The 24,190-nt window shown below is 43.2% G+C and overlaps 1 protein-coding gene across 4 annotated transcripts in view; it reads left to right on the forward strand.

Moving 5' to 3' along the window:
- The window catches only part of DMD (dystrophin), a 1,248,719-nt gene that overhangs the window by 443,773 nt on the left and 780,756 nt on the right, over positions 1 to 24,190 (forward strand). For all 4 annotated transcript variants that reach the window (XM_066619666.1, XM_066619670.1, XM_066619667.1 and 1 more), the window contains 4 exons: positions 7,381 to 7,491; positions 10,220 to 10,393; positions 11,370 to 11,525; positions 15,917 to 16,087. In XM_066619666.1, coding sequence (XP_066475763.1) covers positions 7,381 to 7,491; positions 10,220 to 10,393; positions 11,370 to 11,525; positions 15,917 to 16,087 — 612 coding nt within the window. The remainder of the gene's footprint in view (positions 1 to 7,380; positions 7,492 to 10,219; positions 10,394 to 11,369; positions 11,526 to 15,916; positions 16,088 to 24,190) is intronic.

Raw genomic sequence — 24,190 nt, forward strand, 5'->3', positions numbered from 1 at the left:
CCCTCTGATGTTCTTTCTCCCTTTAATTCTCTGTTCGTAATGTCAGGGAAGGTGATGTTACTTTCATATCATTTCAGCAAGGCAATTTTAAAAGGTCCTCTATGGAATCTTCCATAATACCTTAACCCATTGCTTATCTCTTTCATGTTAGGCCTGACATATTCTGATAAGCTTTGTTCAATTACATGTTTTTCAAAATGTCTCTGAGGATGAACAAACTGCATATGGAAACATACATTAATATATAACCGAAGCTAACTGATTCGATATTTGCGGAGATTTAAACATTTCATAATATATACCACATTTATAAACATAAACACTGACAGCTTATTTTTCTGAAGAATATCTGTTGTCTGGGCATAGTCCAATGAACACTCAAGGCAACACACATGGGAGAAAGGGCCACTTTATTAGCATTTTAATACAGAAAAGGAGGCTGAGACCTGCAGTTGCAGGGGCAGCGAAAACCCCTGCATGGTGCAAAGGTGGGACCACTGGGTGGCCCCAGAACCAACCCCCAGGCTGGATGTGCACCTGACTCCAAGCTGTGCCCTGTTCTTGGGTGACACAGCTCATCCAGGCCTGTCCCATAAGTGGAAGGCAGCCGGACCGCGGACTGTGCCGCCGCTGAGCCTCTGAGGAGGACCCCCGCAGTCCCGGCCAGGGCCCCAAATGTCCTCATGCCACTGAGCCACTGAGGACTGCTATTGGGTTCTGCCTTGCCTATGCTGTCTGAAGCTACACTCCAAAGTCCCAAGTACGCCTCTACCGCACCACCTGCCACAAGGAGGGGTCAGCCTAGCGCTTGACCCCCCCACTCCCAAACAGGGTGAGAAGTGCCTTAAGGCCATCCTGCAGGTCTCTGAGAAAGATGTCCGCCTCCTGCTCAGACAAGTGCACCCCACCTCCTCTGTAGAGAGCAGGCATCGAGAAGGCAATGGCTGGATGCCGAATAACCCATCCACCAGTCCGTGCCACCAACAGGCCAGTCTTTTGGTAACCTTCCTCCTCATCCTCTCCACCTTAGCACAGCGGCTGGCACCACGCCAAACCTGCCACTACCAGAAGTCTGACCAGACCACCGTGATGCTGGGCAGCCAACCTTGAAGGGTGGCGAGGTCCTTGCATACTCTGAGCCTGAGCGACAGCCCGGACAACCCACACAGCTCATTTCCACCCAGGTGGATCACCAATACGTCAGGCAAAAGGTTCTCCTTCAAATACTCCACCATTGCGGGCAGCAGCTGGCCCCACCGCATCCCCTGCTTGGCCAGCTAGCCCACTTGCATGGCGGGGCCTAGTCCGAGCTGCGTTCCAAATTGACTCACAGCCGCCCTCTTGTGGGCCCAAAATACAATGGAATGGCCGCAAAACAGTACAAGAACCGGCTTCTCACCGCTTCCTGCAGAACAAGAAAGAGAAGTTATTGCCACCAGCCCTGCACTTTGCAGCATCCCCCCCATATAGGGGGGATGCCTGCCTCTAAAAGGTCCGAACGTAGCGCCTATAAGCTGCAGAATGCTAACATCTACTCTGCAGAATGTCGCCTCCTGACGGGCCCAACACCATGGCTGCAGAAGCCACTCCGTTACTCAGGGAATGATGGCTATACTCCTTTGGCTACCACCCCAGGGCTATGAGGGCACGCGAAAGGACCACCCTAAACTGGAATAAAGTCAGCAGGGAGTCGCCCGCGTACTGGAACAGAGCGCCTACTCACGCCCCTGAATTTGCTACGTACTCCTGCAGTACCTTAACAGGGCATATTGGCAACACGCCTGTTAAGCAGGTTGGAAAACATCACCCCTTTCTGAAGGCGTAGGGGTAGCTAAGCACGTTGTCAACAGAACATCACCCCTCCCTCGCCAGAGCAGGGACCATTCACTTGTTAAGTGAGTTGGTGGCATTACCCAGCTCTACAAAGGAATAGGAGCTGCACACCTGTTGGCAGGTTGTTGACCACGCATCTCCCCTCTCCCACTGCAGCAGGGACAGCACGCCCATTAAAGCGGCTGGCAACACTGCTTGTTAAGCAGGTTGGTAACAATATTACCCTTCTTTCAAAGGAGTAGGGGCACCACACCCACTAAGCAGGTTGCTGACAATACCTCAGCCCTCCCCCACTGGAGGAGGGGCCACTCAGCCATTAAGCTGGCTGGTAACCTCACCGCTCTCTCAAGGAACAGGGGCAGCATACCCGCCAGCAGGTTGTGGACAGAACATCACCCCTCTCCCACTGGAGGAGGGGCTGCTCGCCCATTAGGTGGGTTGGTAACCTCACCCCTCACTCAAGGAAATGGGGCAGCATACCCGCTAGTGGGTAGTTGACAGAACGTTGCCCCTCACCCAGCGGGGCAGGGGTAGCACCCCGTTAAGTGGGTTGGTAATATCAGCGCCCTTAACGCAGTGGGGGGGCCTAGCACCCGTTAAGCGGGCTGTTAACAGAAAATCCTCCCTCTCGAGGAGGGCCACAATCCCATCAGGCGGGCTGGTAACTGAACATCACCACTCCCCCAGGAGGAAGGGCAGCATCCCTTAAATGGTTGCTAATAGAACGTTCCCCTCTCAAGGAAGAAGGGTCCACAAATCCGCAAGTGGGTTTGTAACGAAAACATCGCCCCTTCCCAAGGAGCAGGGACAGTGCACCCATTAAGTGGGCTGGTAACACAACCTCACCCCTCTCTAAGTAAAAGCAACTACGCGAGTTGTTAGCAGAACCTTCTCCCTTCTTCCAAAGGCCTAGGGGCATTACGCCCACTAAGTGGGTCGGCACAGGAACACCCCCCTTCTCTGAAAGGAGTAGATAAGCACGTTGTCGCCAGAACACCACCTCTCCCACAGGAGACATGGACACGCACCTGGTAGGCAGGCTGGTAACAGCTCAACATCTTCTCCTCTGGAGAAAGGGGTAGCATGCCTGTTAAGCAGGTTGGTAATGGAACACCCCTCTTCCCTTAAAGGAGTAGGGGCGGCGCACCTGGTAAGCAGGGTGGTACAAAACATATCTCCTCCCTCAAGGAGCAGGGGCAGCATGCCCACTACGTGCATTGTTAAATGCCATGCTGCAGCCCAGTAAAAACATAGTATTAAATGCGCTGGAGCATCCCCTTCCACTGCTCTCAATTCCTGCTGAAGCCTGGCCTGGCAGCTTTCGAAGTGGCTCCCAATTAGATGAAGTGCAGGTTGTGAGCAATCCTAGATGGCCAGGAGTTCCCAATGTACCCCTAAGTATCCCCTGAAACCGATGAAGTATCAACAGGGAAGAGTTTAGGTGCCTGCATAGAAGGGGGGGACCCTCCATGGTCGGAGATCGTTGCGGGTGATTCGTGCTGAGCCAAGGTCTCAGCGGACTGTGCTTGGAGTCCTGGCATGCCTCCTGAGCCCTCAGCCAGAATGCCCTTCTTAAAAGGGGAAAGAACCTCAGCTCAGTCCTTATTTATTCAAGAGACATGCTGGGCAGGGTATCTGCATGTTCATTTCAAAATGCATAAAGCAGTGAAGCACCCCCAGACGCTTACAGAATCCCAATGCTGGTTGCAACTTGGAACCGACACAATTTGCAAATACCATTGACCCAGAACAAGAAACTAGCAACTACCATGCTACGTCTTCTGCAGCTACCCTGTGCTCACTCTCAGTGGCCGGATCAGGGCAAGCTTCACCCGAAGGCATGTGGAGACTGCTTGCTTGTGCTGCAGAGACTACAGGCATGTACTCTTGAAATTGCCAGCCGAGTTACACTCCAAATGCACAGGATCTGCATCCCTGGCACCTCCCCCGTGCCTAGGACTTCTAAGCTTTGCTACTAGCTATCAGGTGACTGCTACCTTTCCAGCTCCCCCAATCCCCTTTGGGCAGCATAACCAGCCATGTCTCGAGTCCCCCTGTGGAATCTTCCACCCCCCTAGTGGTGTTTTACTAGAGCGTAAAGCCCTAAATCTCAAAATGCTGCTAACACGCATAGCCCTGCTGATCACAATACACCATAGCCCTGACCAGCATGGTGTATTATGTGCCCATCTTCAAAATGGGTTGGACTCAGAGGGCACATCCAAATTACGGCTGAGGCGTAAATTCAAATCCATTTGGCCAAATGGCCCAATACTTGTAAGCTCCCTCCTCCCCTACCCAAGGGGAGGCAGCCTCCCTGTAAGCTGTTTTCAGTATTTCTACCATCCCGACCACCAGACCCTGGGCTGCTCCATCAGGAGTACTGTCTAAGTTGCCCGGGTTTGGAGGGGGGGGAGGCAGCAGCCACAGCCACCAGCGTAAGCCAGTAAGGTGCTCGCTTTTAGGCCACCCGGGGGGGCTGAATTGAGCTGGGGGTAGTGCCCTCCATGCGAGCCCAGTGGCGCCCACCCCAAAGCGCTGAGCCATGCACCACAGCCATCTGCCCCAAAGCCCCGTCCCCAGAAGGGGCGGTGAGGTGGCAACATGCGTGCCCGTGTGGCAGCAGCCTTTGTGCAGGCTGAGCCCAGCCGCTTCACACCCTAGAAACTGCTACCAGACTTGGGGGGGAGCAGAGCGTGTGCCCGGGCGGCGACCGCTGCGGCGCAAGGCACACCCAGCAGCCACCCACCCACCCCTCAGCCCCCAGAGGAAGAGAGGGGGGCGCCTCCCCGGTGACCTCAGAAACATGGCACCTGCCTGACTGCTTATCAGGCCGGGCACCTCTTCCAAGATGGGGCCCACCGTCAGACTTGCCCACATGGCCAGGTGCCCTCCCAAGATCGCGTCCGCCATGAGGGAGCCACAGCTGCGGGCCGGACCATCGACCCTCAGCCACCGCCGCCACCGCGCTGCCCGGAGTTGGGGGGAGCACCCAGGTCTTATGGGGGGGTGGTAGGAGCTGGCCACATCTGAGCACCACAGGTGGGTGGCAGGTGCTGCGGGGGGGCATTGTAGTGACCCGCCTGGCCGCCCCTAGACACCACCCAGCACCTGTCAGGAGGAGCGGCTGAGGAACCCGCTGCCGGCCGTACCTCTGAGCCCCAGTAAATGGGGGAGGGGCCCTCTGGCAGGGGGGGCAGTCCCCTTGTTCTACCCAAATGGGGCAGGGGGGAGTATGGGTGCCCTTCAAGTGGTTACCCTACAGAGCCTATTCTCTAGAAACCTTCCTTTCCCTGGGAATGCTCCCTTAGCCCCCTCCAGCACCACCCAGCCCGCTTGCCACACCACAAGGAGGATCCCTTTCCATTTGATGCTCCGTTGCTGTCTGGGTGCTGTCCGCTCGGTGCCCACGAGCAAAGAAGGACGGGGGGGCTGTTGCTGTGTCCTTAAATTACCTCTGCTCCCCCCAGCCACAGCCCTCTGCCAGTCCCCTCAGGAGAAGGGGCTCATGTGTTCCGGCCAGGCCATACAAACTCTGATCTCCCTGCTGTAATTGGGCGATCGGGATTACCATAGATAGATTAGCATCTATTAATAGATTAGCATCTATTAGAGCAGTCAGAAGGAGCTGGTTTTTTCCTGATTATAGTTGATTAACTTTTCATATACATTATAGTCCTAGCCTGTGCATATTTATTTATTTACAAATAAATCCAACTGAGGCTACAATCCTATCCACTCTTTCCTGGGAGTAAGCCCATTGACTATAATGGGACTTACTTCTGAGTAGACATGCATAGATTTGGGTTGTAAGTTACTTGCAGGTAAGTGTGCAAGGTTGGTGTGCAGCCCAATTCCATCTAGCTCTCTCCTGATGCAGCCATGCTAACAGAGTGTGCGCTGTATCCTGCAGGGAACTTTCAAGCTGCAAAGGTCTCCCTGAGGAAAGGGAACAAACCTTTGTTCAGACTTACGACAACTATTTTACTGATCAACTCCAAGTGGACCCAGGTCAGGGGACTGAGGTCAGGAGGAGTGATAAGATTTCTCTTGATGTTGACTGAAGCATTAAAACTTCTGAATAGTGAATTAGTTTCTTCATTGCTAAGAATTTAGCAATGCTTTTCATTTATACTCCAATTGTATTTATAATATGTAAGGAAATATGTTATATTTTTGTGTATCAGACAAATTCAACCTTATAGGTTTTTTTATAGGAAATATAGAGTGGTTGAAATATTTATTTGATTAAAATGCAGATGTGAAGCCTTCTGAACCCCCCCCCCCCCAATTTGCATTAATGGTTTCTAATATTCTTCCTGATGAGAAGGAAAGCTGGCAGACATTTCCTGGTATAGTATCCTCTCTGGTAATTGTTTGGCGGTTCTGCCAGTAGTAGTTATTCATTTTCAAACAATTTCCACATAAATTACTTTGAATTGGTCTAAATTAGCTCATATCAACATGGAAGATATAAATTGCTTTGCATGGCATTGCAATGGTCAGTATCATGCAAACCAGTTGGTTTCTTCTGATGAAACTGATTTACCATGAGGTGTCAAAGGTTAAAATTTGCATTGTAGTAATTTGTTTACCTACTGGCTCTTGCTGAAAATGATACACAGGAATACTTGCTAGAAAATCACTGTGATGATTACAATATCCTTTCATCAGTATGCTGCTGTACTGTGTATTTATCATGTTTAGCAGAGAATAGTGTATTAAAGGCTTAAGTATTAAGGCTCAAGGTATTACCTAATTTTTAATATATCATTAATGCATAATACATTAAGGGCGCAATCCTAACCCCTTATGTCAGTGCTTTCCAGCACTAACATATGGGCAATGCAGCTCTGAGGTAAGGGAACAAACATTCCCTTACTTTGAGGAGGCCTCCGTGAGTGACACCCAACTGCAGGACGCAGCACACGTCCCATTGGCACCTCTATGCCAGTGCTGGAAAGCACTAACATAAGGGGTTAGGATTGCGCCCTAAGATAATGTACTTCATGCAGAATATTTAGAAAACTACTTTGATCTGAATAGTTAAAAGGATCCTGGGCAAGCATTTCCAAAAAAGAGACAAGCAAAAGTAATTATTCTTACATATGTCCCTTTTCTTGTCATGTTTTCATAGTTCTATTTACACTTTTAGGCAATAGAATTCTAATCCTTTTGCTTCTTTTCTTGACGAGGGGACATTAACATAGACCTACAGTGTAATTTAGGGTGCAGTCCTAACCCAGTCTACTCAGAAGTAAGTCCTATTTTATTCAATAGGGCATACTCTCAGGAAAATGTGGTTAGGATTGCAGCCAAAAATGTTCTCATCAAGTCACTGCCATAGAGTCATTCTTTGGTTTTATGTTCAAGTGAACATATAAGTTACTTTCATTTAAAAACACTAAAACAAAGTACAGCACAAGATGATATCACAATACTAATAATTCTGTATGATTTCTTCTAGAGACCAGGCCAGATATAAAGTCTTATATATTTATTTAAAATAATCCACTTTGTTTCAAATGCATTTTGTTTTTCTAACAGAAAATTCAATCAGAGTTGACAAGCCATGAGATTAGCTTGGATGAAATGAAAAAACGGAACCGGGGTAAAGATATTGCCAAAAGGATATTCCCCCAAATTGATATTGCACAGGTTTGTAAATTTCACTTTCTTTTGCATTCTTGTGTACATTCCTTATTCTAAATACACAAACAGAAAGGAAAAAAAATAGTTGTTAACAAATGAAATAGTTATTCTTCTTTACCTCAATGGTTTTTGGGAGTCCCTTAGATTTCTTCTCCTGTATGCTTATAATATTTATACTAATTTTAGTGTTACGCAGAAGAGAAAGTATAAATTGTTATATCATCCATCTAAATCTGTAGTACTAATTAACTTCTCAAAGAGGTTAGAAATATTTTGATAAACAGAAAAGCTGTTTAGACTATCCTTTTATACATTTCTTGTTCTAGGCTATTCAGAAATAGACTCTCTTCTCAAAATAATCAAAGTTAAACATATTTGCATTGTCATTAGTCTCCCTGACAAAAAAATACACAACTTTGGTCAGAATTCAAAAAAACTGTGAAACCAACTCAATTATTCCAGTTGGGGCACAATCCTAACCCACTTTCCAGCTCTGACATAAGGGCAATGCAGCTCCGTGTGTAAGGGAACAAACATTCCCTTACTTTGAGGAGGCCTCCGTGAGTGACACCCAACTGCAGGTTGCTGCACACATCCAATTGGTATAGCTATGTTAGTGTTGGAAAGTTGGTTAGGATTTGGGCCTTGATCAAATTATTTTTCATGAATAGTCACCCTTTCACATAGTAAACTGGTTTTGAAGCTGCTTAAGGAGCAGTGTCTGGTAAGGCATGGGAATCAAATACTCAGAAAAGAAAAATCAAGATTTCACTGGTTTTGTGCAAGCACACTTAGAAAATTTAAAACACTAAAGTGAGTGGTTCCAGTGAGTCCAGTGCCAGCACTGACCATCACAAATGTGCCATAAAGCATGTCTGCAACACTCTACACAGGACAGGTGCTGGTGCTGACTCAGCACCGATCAGAGCCAGCTCCGGTTGGACACCACCCAGCACTCTGTGCAAGCGCTGGGTGGAAGAATGGTGAGTGGGGACATTGGGGGAGGTGTTCCCAGGCAGGGAAGGGTGGATGGAAGGTGGAGCAGGGGAAAGGAGGGGGATGGGACTAGTGAAGCTCAAAGCCCAGTGTTCAAATCCCAGTGTCAGGCCTCCCGCCTCCCAACTGCTTTACTCTGCTAACTAGCAGGCATAGAGTCAAGTAGCCCCATTGTGGGGCCCTTCCCCCGAGGAGATGCTGGGAGCCACCGGCAGATGGCTCCCATTGGATGCAGTGGCAGCCATTTCAGCACCACTGCAGTCCTGAACACTGGGCAGCATTAGATTGGGCTGTTATTGAGTCTAAGCAGTTCTGTCTTTAACCTCCATGTTTTGGAAACTGTGAAAACTAACCAACAATCTTATTGTAGCAGACAGTTGATTTCCTGTCAGTACGTGTATGTTGCAAAACTAAATGCACTATCTTGGTTTGTAACAAGATAATATGCTCTATTTATGCACATGGAATATCGGATTCTGATATAGATAAAGTTACTTTAAAAAAAACCAAAAAGAAGCACCTCTGCTATTTATGTGTATCTTGCTATAAATGTTCTGAATTGGATCCTTTCTTTCTAAAATGAATTCCTTGGCTATTGTTCTAGTTCAGGTTTTATTACCCTGAAATCTTTTGCATCTGAGAAGATGATCTAAAACTTGTGGTGGTGAACAGAGAACTTATAACCCAATCCTGAACTGCCCGGCACTCAGGGCTGCAGCAGCACCAAAATGGCTGCTGCGGCATCCTAACTGTGCCGGGCAGCCACTGGTGGCTCCCAGCGCCTCCTCAGGGGAAGGGGACATTCAACCCTTTCCCCAAATAAGGTAAGCAGCCCCACAGTGGGGCTACTTGACTCTGCGCTGGCTCCCTCCTGCCCCGCTCCCTCCCTCTGCCCCGCCTTCTCCCCACCCCCTGCCCCGGAATGCCTTCCCCCACTATCCGACTTACCTGTCTGCTGCCTGGTGCTTCGCATGGAGCACCAGCAGTGGCTGGACTCTAATCAGCACTGAACCAGCGTGGGCTCCTGTCGAGCCTGCTCTGATGCTGGGCCAGTGCTAACTGCTGCGTGCCTTACCGCATGTTTGTAACAGTGCACCATGGCGGTGAGCTGACACGCTTTCTTCTGGATTGAACCCAAACTGAGATCAAGTATTAGTGTTGCTGCTTTTTGTCATAAGTTACTAAAAACTTTTAAGATATTTAAATAAGTAGAACATTAACCTGTTTGCCAAGTGCGTACATGAAATAATAATCAATAAAGAAATTCATGTGTCAGGGCATTTGACTAGTTTTGATGCAAGGAGTAAAACCCATCCAGGCATCTTATTCCATGGAAGCTCAGCTCATTGACCATGACTCCCTATGAGAACTGACGTGGGAATTTATCTGGAATACGCTCTTAATCTGATAAATACTACAAGCGAGCTCATTGTTCAGTTGTTTGGCAACTGTGTATATGATTTTCAAGTTGATTCTTCTCTTCCAAAATGAACATTTTCATGTTGGTCTATAGCTAAAGGGAAAATATGAAGTCCCATGCTAGCATATTAGTGCTGGCCATGCTCTCAAAAGAAAAGTAAGGAGACAGCCAATATCTTCCTAAGTATATAAAACATGATTGGATTGCGTCATACTTTAAAAGACTGCAGGTCATGACTGTAGAACTGACAAATAATAACACAGACTTTGTCTGTATGCTTTCATCCCCTGTCCCTCTTTTCTTATATTGTCATTTTAGAAAAAACTACAAGATGTCTCCATGAAATTTCGTTTGTTTCAAAAACCAGCCAACTTTGAACAGCGCTTACATGAATGTAAACGAATTTTAGATGAGGTGAAATTGCAAGTGCCAAAGATGGAACTGAGGAATGTTGAGCAAGAAGCAGTGCAGTCACACCTAGATCATTGTATGGTAAGTATCTTCAAAAGTTCACACCTAATAGTACTTTAGACCAGTAGTTCTCACACTTTAGGCACTGGGCCCAACTTTTTAGAAAGAGAATCTGTCAGGACCCACCAGAAGTGATGCCATGACCAGAAGTGACATCATCAAGCAGGAAAAATTTTTACAATCCTAGGCTGCAATCCACACTTAACCAGGAGTAAGTCCCATTTGCTATCATTATTAAAAGCATAAACAGAGTAACCTGTTCAAAGTACAAGTCTGTAACAGTTTGCCAAATGCAGTCACATACCATGGTAGCATCAAGTCTAATATATTAAAAATTGAAATGTTTAGGTGAAGTAGAATCATCCACCTACATTATGTTGCACTGTCCCAGATGTCAAGCATTAAGACAGCAATTTCTCTCTCCCTTGCTCCATGCTAAAACAGGGCATTCTGAAAAAGCTATAATTCAATTCCTTCTAGCAGGTGATGTAGAGCATACAACCCTCTCAGTCGCATAGTTCCTAAACTTGAGTAATTTGAATCGAGCCAAGCTTTCTGTAGCAAGTAATCACTGAGCACATTACATCTTTGGCAATATCTGCAGAGTAACTGATTGTTTTGTTTTTTTAATAATACATGTTTGTAGGTAAAATGTATTGTACGTTTGTATCTGTGTGTACACGTAGGTGAGCACATATACATATACTTGTGTATTACTTAGGTTTATATTCTCTCTACGGTTTCCGTACAGAGTCTTCACCTACCTAATGTTTATGCCTAATAAAGGTTGACTTGAAAAAATTGAAATGAATGGGGACCCACCTGAAATTGGCTTGTGACCCACCTAGTGGGTCCTGACCCACAGTTTGAGAAAAACTGCTTGAGACTATTTTTTGGCATTTGTCTGCTGAATACTACATTTCTTAAAAAGTTAAACATGAAAAATTTAAATTAAATTTAAATAAAAACAATGTTTTTCCTCTTCTCTGTTGGCTAGAAATTGTATAAGACTCTTAGTGAAGTGAAATCAGAAGTGGAAACTGTCATAAAAACTGGGCGTCAAATTGTACAAAAGCAACAAACAGAGAACCCCAAAGAACTGGATGAGAGACTTACGGCTTTGAAACTGCAGTACAATGATTTGGGTGCCAAGGTATGTTTTCCCATTTTTGTTGCTAAACCAATATCTGTGTCTTGCTTGAAAAGTGAAATGTGTCTCTTCCTTTTAGTTGTAATTCTTTTCTTTTCATATCTTAAATTAATCCTGTTTGTGTTTATTTTCTTAACAATAAAAATATTCATTTAATTAGGTGTTTATATATTCAGAGTAGTTCTGTTAAATAATCAAATACTGTGACTAAATTATTTTCATTGAAGTTTGAATATTCTGTGAAATATGTTTCAGCCCTTTGAAATAGCTGTTAACAAGCTGTTACTTGTGCCATAGTCTGCTATTAATGTTTAATAATAAATAAATAGTGGGAGACACAGTTATCATAAGGATCTGTGTTACATATGATAGATATGGTAGTAATTTCTTATTTTCCAAGTAAAAATGTAACATATATCCTCCCAGAAGATTTTGAACCCTGATACTTAATCTATTCCATAAACTGATATTTTCTGGCATTTTATATAACTGTTCTCTATTAGATTCAAGGAGAGCTACCTTCCATCAGCACGTTAGCAGGCATGATCTGAGTAATGGTCATGATAATAATTATTTTGGGAGCACCTACAAAGACATGGGTCCTGCTACCATTTAAGTTACAGTTTCAATGAGATAAGACACACATGAGGAACATAGAGTAGATATGACGATAAATAATAATAATAATAATAATAATAATAATAATAATAATAATAATAATAATAATTATTATTATTATTATTATTATTATTATTATTATTATTATTATTATTTTAATTTGTACCCTGCCTTTTTGCCCAATGGGCACACAAGGCGGCTAACAAACAATTTAAAAATACAACATGAAAAACAGTTAAAAACAATTTACAATGATTAAAAAGCTAAAAGCAAAACCCCATGGATTTTCATATAAAAAGCAAGAACACCAGCCACCCTGTCAACAATTAAAAGCTTTTTGAAATAAAAAGGTCTTCAGTCCACGCCGAAATGTTAGCAACGAGGGAGCAGTTCTAAGGGGAGGGTATTCCACAGTTCAGGGGCCACCACTGAGAAGGCCCTCTTCCTGGCCGCCACCCCTCTCACATCTCTTAGTGGCGGCACAGTCAAAAGGGCCCCCCCCCAGAAGAGCTAAGAGCACGGGCCGGATTGTAGAGAAGGAGGCGGTCCCTCAAATACCCCGGACCCGAGCATTTAGCCGTAAATGCTAAAATTTGCCAGTGTGAAGGGATTACTTTTAAAATCAAGTATTTAAATAAATGAGAGCCTAATCCTATCCTTCCCTCTTCCCATTGGAGCAGCCTCACCAAAAATGGTGGCATTTTCACTAGCTCATATCTGAGGAGAGAAGGGGGTATAAAGGTTGCAGGAAAGTGGGATAGGATCTGGCATGCGCCATCTCCACCAGAACCACCCCATTCTGCAGCCTCCTTGCCCTCATTATTCAGTTCCCCTCACTGCTCAGTTTCTCCCCATCTTATGTGTTTCACTGCTGGCTGAAGCCCATAGGATCGGGCTGTAAATGAAAGACAATGGAGGTCTGGAGGGAAAGCATATCAATACTGTGGGGCAACAAGGGCAACTTCATGCTTCCATAATAGCTCTGGTGAATCCGTTCTGTGGGAAAACAGCACAGAGCTGAAAGATTAAACATTCCATGGCTTGTGCCATGGTACAGATCCAGTTCAAGTCTGCACACAATTGCTAAAAAATAAAAGTAACCCCTCCCCAAGCCAAAGAATTGTGTGTTTGTCGCATCTGCTTTGGGACAAAGATGACATCAAGTTTGTAAGCTTTAAGGGTGAAATAAATAGTAGAATAATCCAGTAGAAGATAATAGGAGCTTTCCATCCAGGGCACATTTATAACTGTTGGAGCCCTGATCCACATTGGGGCAATTATACTTGGGGACAAAGAGTTCAAGCTCCCCCCTCAGTCATGCCATCATTCTGATCGTGAGTGCTTCCCCTGCAGCTGTTTTTAAATCAAAATTTAAAAGCAAAGACAGAAAAAGCTAGTACTGGCTGGCTCAATAATAGAATGTAGTTTGACCCTGATAGAGAAGAATAACAATGGCAAAAGCTCAACTTTAATTCTATGAGAAGTTGTCTAGGAGGAGATTAAAGTGATGGACAAAACTCATCTCCATTTAAAATGTGCTGGATATTATTGAACCTTTTTGGGAATTATCAGTAGCACTTTGGCAAGAGCTTTAATCTATTCTTCAAAGGCAAAAGGGAATAATAGCAGGTTATAAAGAAATCCTCGTGAAAGTCTTGATTCCTAATTTCTGCTTCTCAGGCAGGGTGTCAAACTCATTTCATGTAGTGGGCCAAATAGCATTCATGATACCTACTGAGGGCCGGAAGTGATGTAGTTCAGCAGAAAGTGACATCATTAAGCAGATGGTGACCGGAAATAAGTACTTTGTTCTCACCTAGGAACTCATTAACTGCAAATGATAGAAGATAAAATATGCAAATCTTGATAATATTTTCTGTATATGGGAGAGCCCAATTATCATGTTGGGAGAGCCCAATTATAACTGGGGCTGGATAAATTGCTTCCGGTAGCCACATCTGTCCCGTGGGCCTTATGTTTCATACCCCTGCTCTAAGGGAAGATAGGCAGAATGAGTTACAGATTATCAGTGAAGCAAGCTGACAAGACTGACCAGAAGGAGAAGCTATTCAGTTTTCAGGATACTGTTGTGGCCATTGACGGTTAAGAAACGTTCTGGGTTTGCCTTGAGGGCCAGTCTTTCAGACTAGTCTTGTAATAATACCTACAAAAAGTGAAATACCTCTGTCTGGAGACCATGCAGATGACTTGTGGTGGATTTCTACGGAAGCTTTTCCCTGGTTTATGGCACTTATACCAAGCAGTATGGATGAATAGTTAAGAATCTGTTTCTTGAGCTCACTGCACATGGTGCTGAAAATTTAATTTAGAAATGATCATATTTAAGGTCTGGCAGCCTTTCCTGGAAGAACTTTCTTGGACGCCATCAAACTATCTGTCCATCTCTTAACAATCACATTGGTATCTTGCATTCCTCCAAAGTTCTTATGAATGTAGTTATCCCACTTCATCCTCACAGTAACTCCTATGAGCTGAGTTAGGCTGTAATTTACTCATGGCTAAGCAAGGATTTGAAGGCAGGTCTCTCTGATCCAAGTCCAGGCACTCTATAGCATACTGCAGAATGTTAATATTTTCAGCTCTATTAAATTAAATTGTATCATTATTGCCCTCTGACATTTCTTCCTAAAGGAAGATTTTGAAGAAGAAAAACAAAATGCATCATGAATTAGCATCTCGTTGGAACTAAGTTCTGGTATTCTTAACAATAATAGTAACAATGTCATGGCTCAAAACAACATATTACAGGGAGAAAGGAAGTCCTGTTACTTTTCCCCAGTGGGTGAAAAAACACTTAGAAGAGAGTGATTTTGAGCTGAAAGATAACTATAGAAGAAAGTAAACTTTTTCTCCCCACCTTGTAGGCTCACTAGGGTAACTTTCTTTTCCTTTTCCTTTCTTCTCTTTTCCTCAAAAGCAATTGAAGAATAGACACAAATTCTATGTAATTTGCAGTTTGATATGAGTAAGCATATTAGGTATTGTGATAGAAAAAGGTAAACAGAGCTATTGTGTAAAAAAGAAAGTCCTTAAGATGGCAGCATTTCCTATATTTCTTTTACAACATTTAAATTAAAAACAAGAAGGAAAGAATATGACATTAACCATGAACATGTACAGCTATCCTTATAATTACATTAACACCATTCTAATTTAAGTAGTGCGAAATGCTGTTTGCAAAATGTAACATTGAAACTGCATCTGCATTTATTAATCTTTCTAAAAATTCAATACATGATAATACTCATAGTTTTGTATGCTTTTTCAACTATTTCAGAAATTAGAAATCAAGAAGAATCCTCTTCACATTAAGACAGTTCTTTGCCCCTAAAACAAAGACAGGTTTGATGGTGTCCAGGAAGGCAGCAATTTTTAAAAATATGGCAGCTACGACAGCAAATATACCAGACAGAATACTGAAGACTGAACAAGGGGAAATGCATTGTTCTTTGTATAATTTGTTATGGTATCAACATAAGGCATTAACATTGAGTGATAATGAGAGTATATCTATCGGGAGAATATTGAATCAATCATCTACAATTACTCGGGTGAGACCTGGATTCTCCCCACTCACAGTGGTCATCTGTAATTTTCAAACCCCATATCTTAGAACCAGCAAAATGCAGCTCCGAGTAGTGAATAAAAGATGGAGGGAGAATGGCATATCATAGAACCAGTTTTGGTAGCAGAAAGGCTCTTAAACTTATTCAGACTGTTGGGTTCCTAAAATATTTTTTCCCCTCCTTCTGCAGGTGACTGAAAAAAAGCAAGAACTAGAGAAATGTTTGAAATTATCTCGGAAACTGAGAAAGGAAATGAATGCTCTGACAGAATGGCTGGCAGTGACAGATTCAGAACTGACAAAAAGATCAGCAGTGGAAGGAATGCCTATCAATTTAGATGCTGAAGTCGCCTGGAGCAAGGTAATAATATATATTTTCCTCCCTTGTAAACTCACGTATGTTTTCGTGGAGTTATCTCACTGTCACAACAATGTTTCTCTTACCAAAGTTGTAAACAGCATATAATTTAAACTATAAATAGTTTTGTTGATGTATTTGACCATCAATATCCAGATTTTTCTGGAACTGAAATGCATTAACCTGAAGCTATGCTGCAGAATGGATTTCTAGTGCCATGTCACACATATGAAGTACCTGTAAAGCACTAGGCCTGAATGATACAGTGCATGAAGAGCTGGATAATCCAATACAAAACCCAATCCTGCATGCCTTTTAATTTACTTGTTGAGTGGTGTTCTTATTTTGCCCTCCACAACTTTCCATTTTGGAAACTTCAGGATCGCAGGCTAGATAACAAGACAGCATAATGCAAAGAAATTCCTTTTTAGCTTGAAAAGAGACTGGGAGAAAGATAACTTTCAATAGGATTATATTTTTATTGCAAAAACACATAGGTATACATAATGCACATGGAAAAATGGTAAGTATATGTCCACTTGAATCCTAGTACTTGGATACAGTGTACCTAACTTTCATGGTGGTTGCGTGTGGAGTGTATTTGGTGCATTCCGAGGAGATCAGAAAAGGATAGATTTTAGGGAAGGATTTTAGGGGTCCCTGGTCTGCATAACCCAGTTGCTGACTAAAGATGGGTAGAAAAGGGCGGGAACAGGGAAAAGGTTCCAGACCCAAAATATAGTTACCTGTCCTGAGGAGCAGTTGGATGGGAGGGGGGAAGAGTCCTATGGACCTCTGCCTTGGAGGGCAGCCAGAGAGAGAGAGAGAGAGAGAGAGAGCACATGGCAGCCTTAAAACTCTTTTAAGGGTTTTTGCTGACCTGAATGACCCGGATGTGGCCTTCTGGATGCGCATGCTCCCTACACACACTGGGACACGTGGAGCATGCAAGAAAAAACAGGATGATCAAGTAGTCAGCTATCAGCAAAGGCTGGCCTCCTGGGGGGGTAGCTGGCTGTTCAAATCTGCATACGGTACTTAAGAGTGATCAAGCTACAACAATAGGAAACATTTAAACAGTGATTGAGACAACAATTTGCCCTTTAGACTTTGCTGCTGTGTGCATGGAGAGCTGGAGTTTGTGTAAACTTGTGACTTTTACCAGGGTTTTTGGAAATTGGGCTTGTTTGCTTGGCCTGTATGATATTTTAGTCCATAATAACATAACCAGATATAAAATCACAACTTAAAATGAAACGGGATTTTCACGTAACAAGTAAAGCTATGTTCATGCTATGCCATAGTTCTATTTATATCTGTTTTTGACCCTCATGGTCCTCAGTGCAAATACTGCATAATGACACCAAGGAGAAAATAAGGTCCAATGACTGTCATTTCCCAGGAACAGTGTATGGTATTGATATAAATACTAAGGCTTTATAGTATATGGTTTGAAGAGGTGTCTGTTTCTGCCCTTTCTTCCCTAATTGTATCTAATTGTATCTTTCTCCCTGGGCCTTGGGGAATGAAAATACAGGGAACAAAATCTTAGAATTTGCTGTATGGTGGCTGTAAGAACATGAAGAGACAATTACCTGTAATGTAACTTGTAACTACAACATAGTTTAGTGTTGTCACCATTTACTTCCACAGATCATTGGGCCTAATCACAGGCCACAGATCCAGGCCACAGGCCTCTCTCCACAATTTAGTTACCATGGAATAAGCTTTTCAGTAGCTATCCCGTAAGTTTGAACTTTAGATTGGAAGCTGCCTTATGCTGTGTCCTTATACCAATGGTCCATCTACCTTATTATTGTCACTAACTGGCAATGGCTATCCAGATTTTCAGACAGGAATTTTCCCTGCCCTCCTTGGAGATACAAAGATTTGAACCTGGAACCTTCCTCATGCAAAGCGTGGTCTAAAGCTTGGGCTACTGAGCTGTGATCCATCTTCAAGTACTTGTGGGGTAGGACTAGAAATGATCCTCAGTCAGGGTCTAATGCTGAAATGGCTGCCCCCTGCCAAGTTTTCTCTCCCCCCCCCCCCTTGTAACATTTAGGCAAATTTGCCCATTGTTGCCAACATTTCTCTCTCTCTCTCTCTCTCTCAGAGCAGAGCAGAGATAGCAGATTTTGTGCTGCTAGCTATCCTGTCTGTGTGTGTGAGAGAGAGAGAGAGACTGACTGACTGACTGAGGTTCAGGTTTGTACAGACCAGAACTAAAACCAAATTGGAGAAATTTATGCTCAGTAACCAGAAAGGTCAGAATATAGCAAATTCCTAGTGTCTCTAACTAAGCTAACAGGAACCACGAGACAGAGTTTTTATTAAAGAATGTAAGTTTTATTGAAAGATAAAGAAAAATCAGGAAAAAAGGCAATGATTACTTATAAGATCAAGAGGTTTAGTGGTTGCAGGTGACTGATAATTTAAAATTACCTATCCTTAGGCTGCTGGGTTGACTGGGGTACGATGTTCTTCTATGAAGGAAGTCTGGGCTGCACTACTTCAAATCTAGGGGGAAATGGTTCCCTTTGTTGGACAGGGAAGGCATCCTCCAGGTATGGTCAGACTACCATAACTGAAGATGTTCCACGTTGGGAAAACCCTCACCAGAATAGATAGAGCAGAAGTCTCTATTGAAGGGGGAGACTAACAAACTGGGCAGTGCGGATGCCTTCAGTGGGGAAGAAAACTGCCAGAGCTGGGGTAGTTATAGAGAACTGAACAAGCAAAGGCATTCCTGGACAAATAATGGTATCTGGAACATCTCCTGAGTGTGCAACCAGGAGTGTCCTGGGCTTGATTAAGGTGTTTCCTTTCAGGAGGGCACAGAAGCTTAATTACATTCCAGCTGAGGAGGTTTCTGAAGGGACAAAAGGTATGGCAGAGTGTGGGTAGCACCCAAATTTGGGTCTTTTGGTGGGAGAGACATTCCAGAAAAAAAGTTTGTAAAGACTGTCTAGGTGGCCTGGCCTCTGCACAGTTAGGTTGTTATTCCTAACAGAAGATGTGTGCTTGCCCATGAGATTATGCTTAAGTGCATAACCTGAATTTTCAAGACTTTAGAGAAGGGTGACATTCAGATGTCTTACCGTGCTGCAGCCTTCTGTTCCAATCAATGGACCTTATTTAGCAAGGTCTTGTTTCGAAGGAGTCATGCCTCATGCCCTCCAGGGTGAAGTCCTGACTGACTCTCTCTGGAATGTCTTCTAAGGAACTTCAAGATGGAGTTAGAAGAGACTGTGCTTGCCTGGAAAGGGAGGTCACTGGCAATCAGCATGGGGCTGTATGTTTTTGGTAGTATCTCTGTGCTGAGTGTCATTCCCTTCTCAGTGTGAACATGATAGGAGTTATAGCACAATCCTAGGCATGTCTACTTGGAAGTAAGTAACACTGTGTTAAATGGGGCTTACTCCCATGGAAGTAAGTATAATATTGCAAATTGACTACCAATCCTATCCCTCAACAAACCGAAGAATGTAACTGAGCCTTGGAAGCACACGCTGCATGCTATGGTGAAGGGAAAATATTTTCCCTTGCTTATGTGTAGGCCCCCTGTGGGTCACTTTGGACATACACCAGCTACTGAGCTGGCATAAGTCTGTGGAAAGTCAGGTGGTCAGGGGATCAAAAAAATGGGGAGTAAGATCCAGTGTGTGCAACGGCCACTAGATTCACCACTTCCCTCCCCTGATATTCCCTCCCAACCATTAGTGGTAGCAGCCCCATTATGCACATCATCACTGTGCCTTGACAATGGAGAGGGCCTTCCGCTAGCAGAATGCTAGTTCTGTCAGCAGAAGGTGCCCACAGGATTGGGCCCTTAGGCTATGTCAGACTTTCCAGCTCTGACATAGCTCTGCCAATGGGTCATGTGCTGCAACCTGCAGTTGGGGAGCACTCATGGAAGCCTCCTCGAGGCAAGGGAATGTTTGTTCCCTTGCCTCAGAGCTACATTGCCTCAGAGCTACATTGACCTCAGAGCTAGGTCAGTGCTAGAAAGTTAGTTAGGCTTGCGCCCTTAGAGTGTTAAGAAGTGCATTTATTAAAATCAGGTGATTGTTCCTGTGCACAAGGAACAGGATTTCGCTGATAATGTTGCACTTAGGAATGCGGGTTTTAGACGTTGGTCTGTTATGCACCCTTAAATGTGTATTAAGTAGTTTCTGTCACAATCTGATAGAGTTTTTATGAGGTCTGCATTGTTCATTTGAAAAGAAAATACTCCAAGAATGCTATGTACTAATAGCTTTTTCCCTTCCTTTGCTTTTTCTGAATCTCTCCTTTGTTGTTTAGTCCTTTTGTGTCCATTTCAGATATTTTTAAGTTTATTTTGTGCTGTTAGCTATTCTTTCATAAAAAATGAAAGGATAACATTGTCTATCTTATGTTAAACTATTAGGGAGGCATAAAAGTTGCTGTTCTCTAATGTACTGTATACTGAGAAGTGTTCTTAAATGTTCTAATAACTTTTTCAAATGTTGGTAATGAAACCTGAATTGATTCTTAACAATTTCTCATGTTTACTTGTCTCTGAAGGCTCTAATTACCCATCATTTCAGTGGACAAATGTCAAATTTTTGATCGATAGAGTATTATTTACATATTTAATGGATTATATTCTTGTATCCATAATTGCCCAGAACAAGCCCACGCATCAGCAAATATATTTTTCCCCAAAGAAATCAAAATACCATTTTTTTTTTGTACTCATGAATTACATTTCTCCAACATCTCAGATATAGTCTGCTATACAACTATAAATGCAGAAAAGTATTTTTATACACTGGATGATCAGATAAGTATACCTCAGTTGCAACTTAAATAGTCATGCCTGCCTTTAGCAGAATCTCATTAATGATTAAATACTGACTTTGGTGTTCCAGAAGTTATATAATTAGTGTGTGAGGTTTGCTGATTAGAACAGTTATGCACTACATCATGTTCATTATTTCTCACTCACATTTTAGAAAGGCAGTAACTTTTACACTAAGAAAACTAAACAGGAAAGGAAAGTTCAACTGACATTTCACACATAGGAGAAATCTATCATAACATACCAGAGCACAGTCTAGTCATGTGTATTTTCATGAGTGGAGCTAATAATTTAGGAATGCCTTTGTTGTCCCATTTTCAGGCAGGCCTTGAAAACACTTTTATTCCAGCAGGCATTTTAAAGATCCTGCTCCTCTCAGTCTAGTAGTAGTAGTAGTAGTTGTTGTTTACATTGTGGTTAGAGGAGGGGTCCCCATTTCCATGGATCTTGTAACCGCAGATTCAGTTATTCACTGATTAGGTTCAGGTTCCTTCCTCCAGTGCATGTCCCCTCCAGAGGCGGGGGAGCTTTGCTCCCCTCGCCTCTGGAGGAGAGTCTGAGTTCAGCAGAGACCAGAGACATCTGTCCCTGGCCTCTGCCGGGCTCAGACTGAGCTTTAGAGCTCAAAACATGTGACTTAAGACTCCTTCTGGAGGGGGGGATGGGCATTTGCCCATATCCATGGTTTCAGCTAACCACAGGGGCTTTTCAGAATGGAACCCTTGCAGATAAGGGGGCACACCTGTATTGTTGTTGTTGTTATTTTTCCTACTGAGGTTTTTAAATTGAGTCATGTTTTATGCTTATTGATTTTTATGTTTTGAACTTTAGCCATCCTGAGTATATTTTAATACAGAAAGATGAGCTATAATTTATAGAATAAATATACAGTATAACCTAATTATCCATGGATTTTTCACCCGTAGTTTTATCTCAACACAATGAAAGGGCCCTTTAAATTAAAGGAAAGAAATTTAACAATAGCTTTGTTAATGCAAGAGAGGGCAGCAGATAGATGCTTAGAACTGCTTCACTCTGAGGCAAGCAACCCCTCACTTCCCCCAGAGCATGTGGAAGAATGCTAAGTGGCGCTTTGGCTCTGGGTGAAGGGAGGGGTCACTTCCTTGGAGTGAAGCCTTTCTAAGGGTCTGATTGTCTGCCTGATGCTTCTGTCATGCATTACAAAGGTCAGCAAGGCTGTTTTGAAATCACTTAACAAAGGGACATTATTTTTTAAATGAATTTGCTTTAACACTGTTTTTGCTATTGTGAGTTCTGGGTATGAAACCCACCTGGATACTGAGATTCAACCTGTAGAAGGAAAAGCTATTCTGTTTATAATTTCTATTTATTTCATTGTCAGATCAGTTCAATAAGCTAAATCTGAGACTCTAAAACAGTTTAAGAAATGGGCCCCTCTAAGTCCAGACAAAATGGACCTATCTGAGCTTGGTAGACCTGCAAGAATATTCTTTGGTTTGGATCAAAGAAAGACACTATGGAAAAAGGTGGAGAGTGTCAGGGTCACATTAATTCCCTCAGGGTGACTGAAGAAAAGAACCCAAGAAATCAAAGTGTCTGTGGAAAAAAAAGAGGGCTTGTGTCAGACTTCCTGTGACATAAACCAGGAAGTTTGTATACAGCTAACATTGCGTGTAAATGGAATCAGAGGTTGCATAGAGGTCTACTGCTCCTGGCTTTGTCTCTCAGAAGTCCAGCTATGTTAAATCGTGTTAGGAAAGAGCTTATACCTCTTTTAAAAACAGCTTGTGCCTCCTTAAACCACCTTGCACATTGCCCATCTCTCTCAATCTTAGGCTGTCACCTTTGTCCCCTACCAAATCTCCTCTCTCCTCAGGTCGTTTTGAAAGATCAAGTTTCACAATGTGTTGATGAGACAGGGAACAACAGGTTGATATTCAGCAATTTGTTCTAAGCTCTTGGGGCTCATATTCCTGTAAAAGAGATATTGGCCTGCTCACACATTTGGAAGACTAGATGGCACTCCCCAGAAAACCTCTATGTCATTTGCTACTGCTATCATGTTTGAACCAATCATGTTCTTTACTATTATGTTTTAGCTCACGGTATATACTAGGAGTGAATAGTCCAGACAGGATACATTCAAGTACATTGGTGATACAACTTGCAGCACATCTCCTGTCAGTGATATGAATATAATCAGGAGGGTTAAAAATTTACCACCTTTCATTCTTTCATAATGGAAGATGGTATATGTGCTTGAAATACATAAATAGCCATAACCAGAAAGATAATAGTGGCAATCACTGATTTCTATGATCATCCTACATATGAATATGGAGGGATGTATTCACCACCTTTTAAAGAGTTTCTGAAAGTTATAGAGTTTAAATTAGGAATTTATAAGCAGGAGTGTGAAGTTATGCATTGACTTTCATCATATCTCAACTGTGAATTTTGAAAGGAACTGCTAATGATTGATGCAATTACAATTTTATCCATGGCATTATTTTTATCAGATTTCCTGTGTGCTTGCAGAAAGCACAAACATTGCTTCATTTAATAACTGGTGGTACTGCTTTATATAAATGAGACATCCAGTCCTCTAATAATTTTTCTGTTGCTAGGAAAGGATTTCTTTTTAAGTGTTGCCTTGTTTAAAAATGTCCTTCTGTTTGTGATGTGATGTGAATATTTGAATATTGTGAATATTTGAGCATCAGTAATTATATCAGTGGCTCCACAAGCAATAGTAAGAATATCTAGAACTGGGCTAAAGACAGACAAAGGACACTGCCCCACAAACAAGGACGTCATGATGCAGAACACAGCCTGATTCCTTCTCAAATCCAACACCTCTGCAGTACCAAAATAAAAAACCACTAAACCCATACCGTGTTCCTTGCTTGCTGCTTTGAAATTGGAAGTCCTTCACTTTCAGGTTTAAGAGCAGTATGCAAAGAACATGGTAAGAAGGGAAATGATCTGCTCTTTGCTCAAGGAAGCAGGAAGCAGATTCATGTGCCTTGAATCTGTGGCAGGTTGGACAGAGATGGCGGTGACAGACTTGAGGTAAAAGGCACCCCAGAGGAACAGTTGAACTCACACTAGTTCCTGCTGCCAGGAAAGCTACAGGCTTCCCTTGTGGTCTTCATGACTAGGCAAAACGGTCCTACATCCTCTTACTCTGTTGGACAGCTGCCTGTGGAGAGCAAAAAGAAACAGAGAGAGTGCAGCAATACATATACAGGAGAGTGGTGGTATCAGACTGAACATGCAACAGGGTCCTGTTGGGAGTG

This window comes from Tiliqua scincoides, chromosome 3 (genome assembly GCF_035046505.1).
Source record: "Tiliqua scincoides isolate rTilSci1 chromosome 3, rTilSci1.hap2, whole genome shotgun sequence".
NCBI lineage: Eukaryota > Metazoa > Chordata > Lepidosauria > Squamata > Scincidae > Tiliqua > Tiliqua scincoides.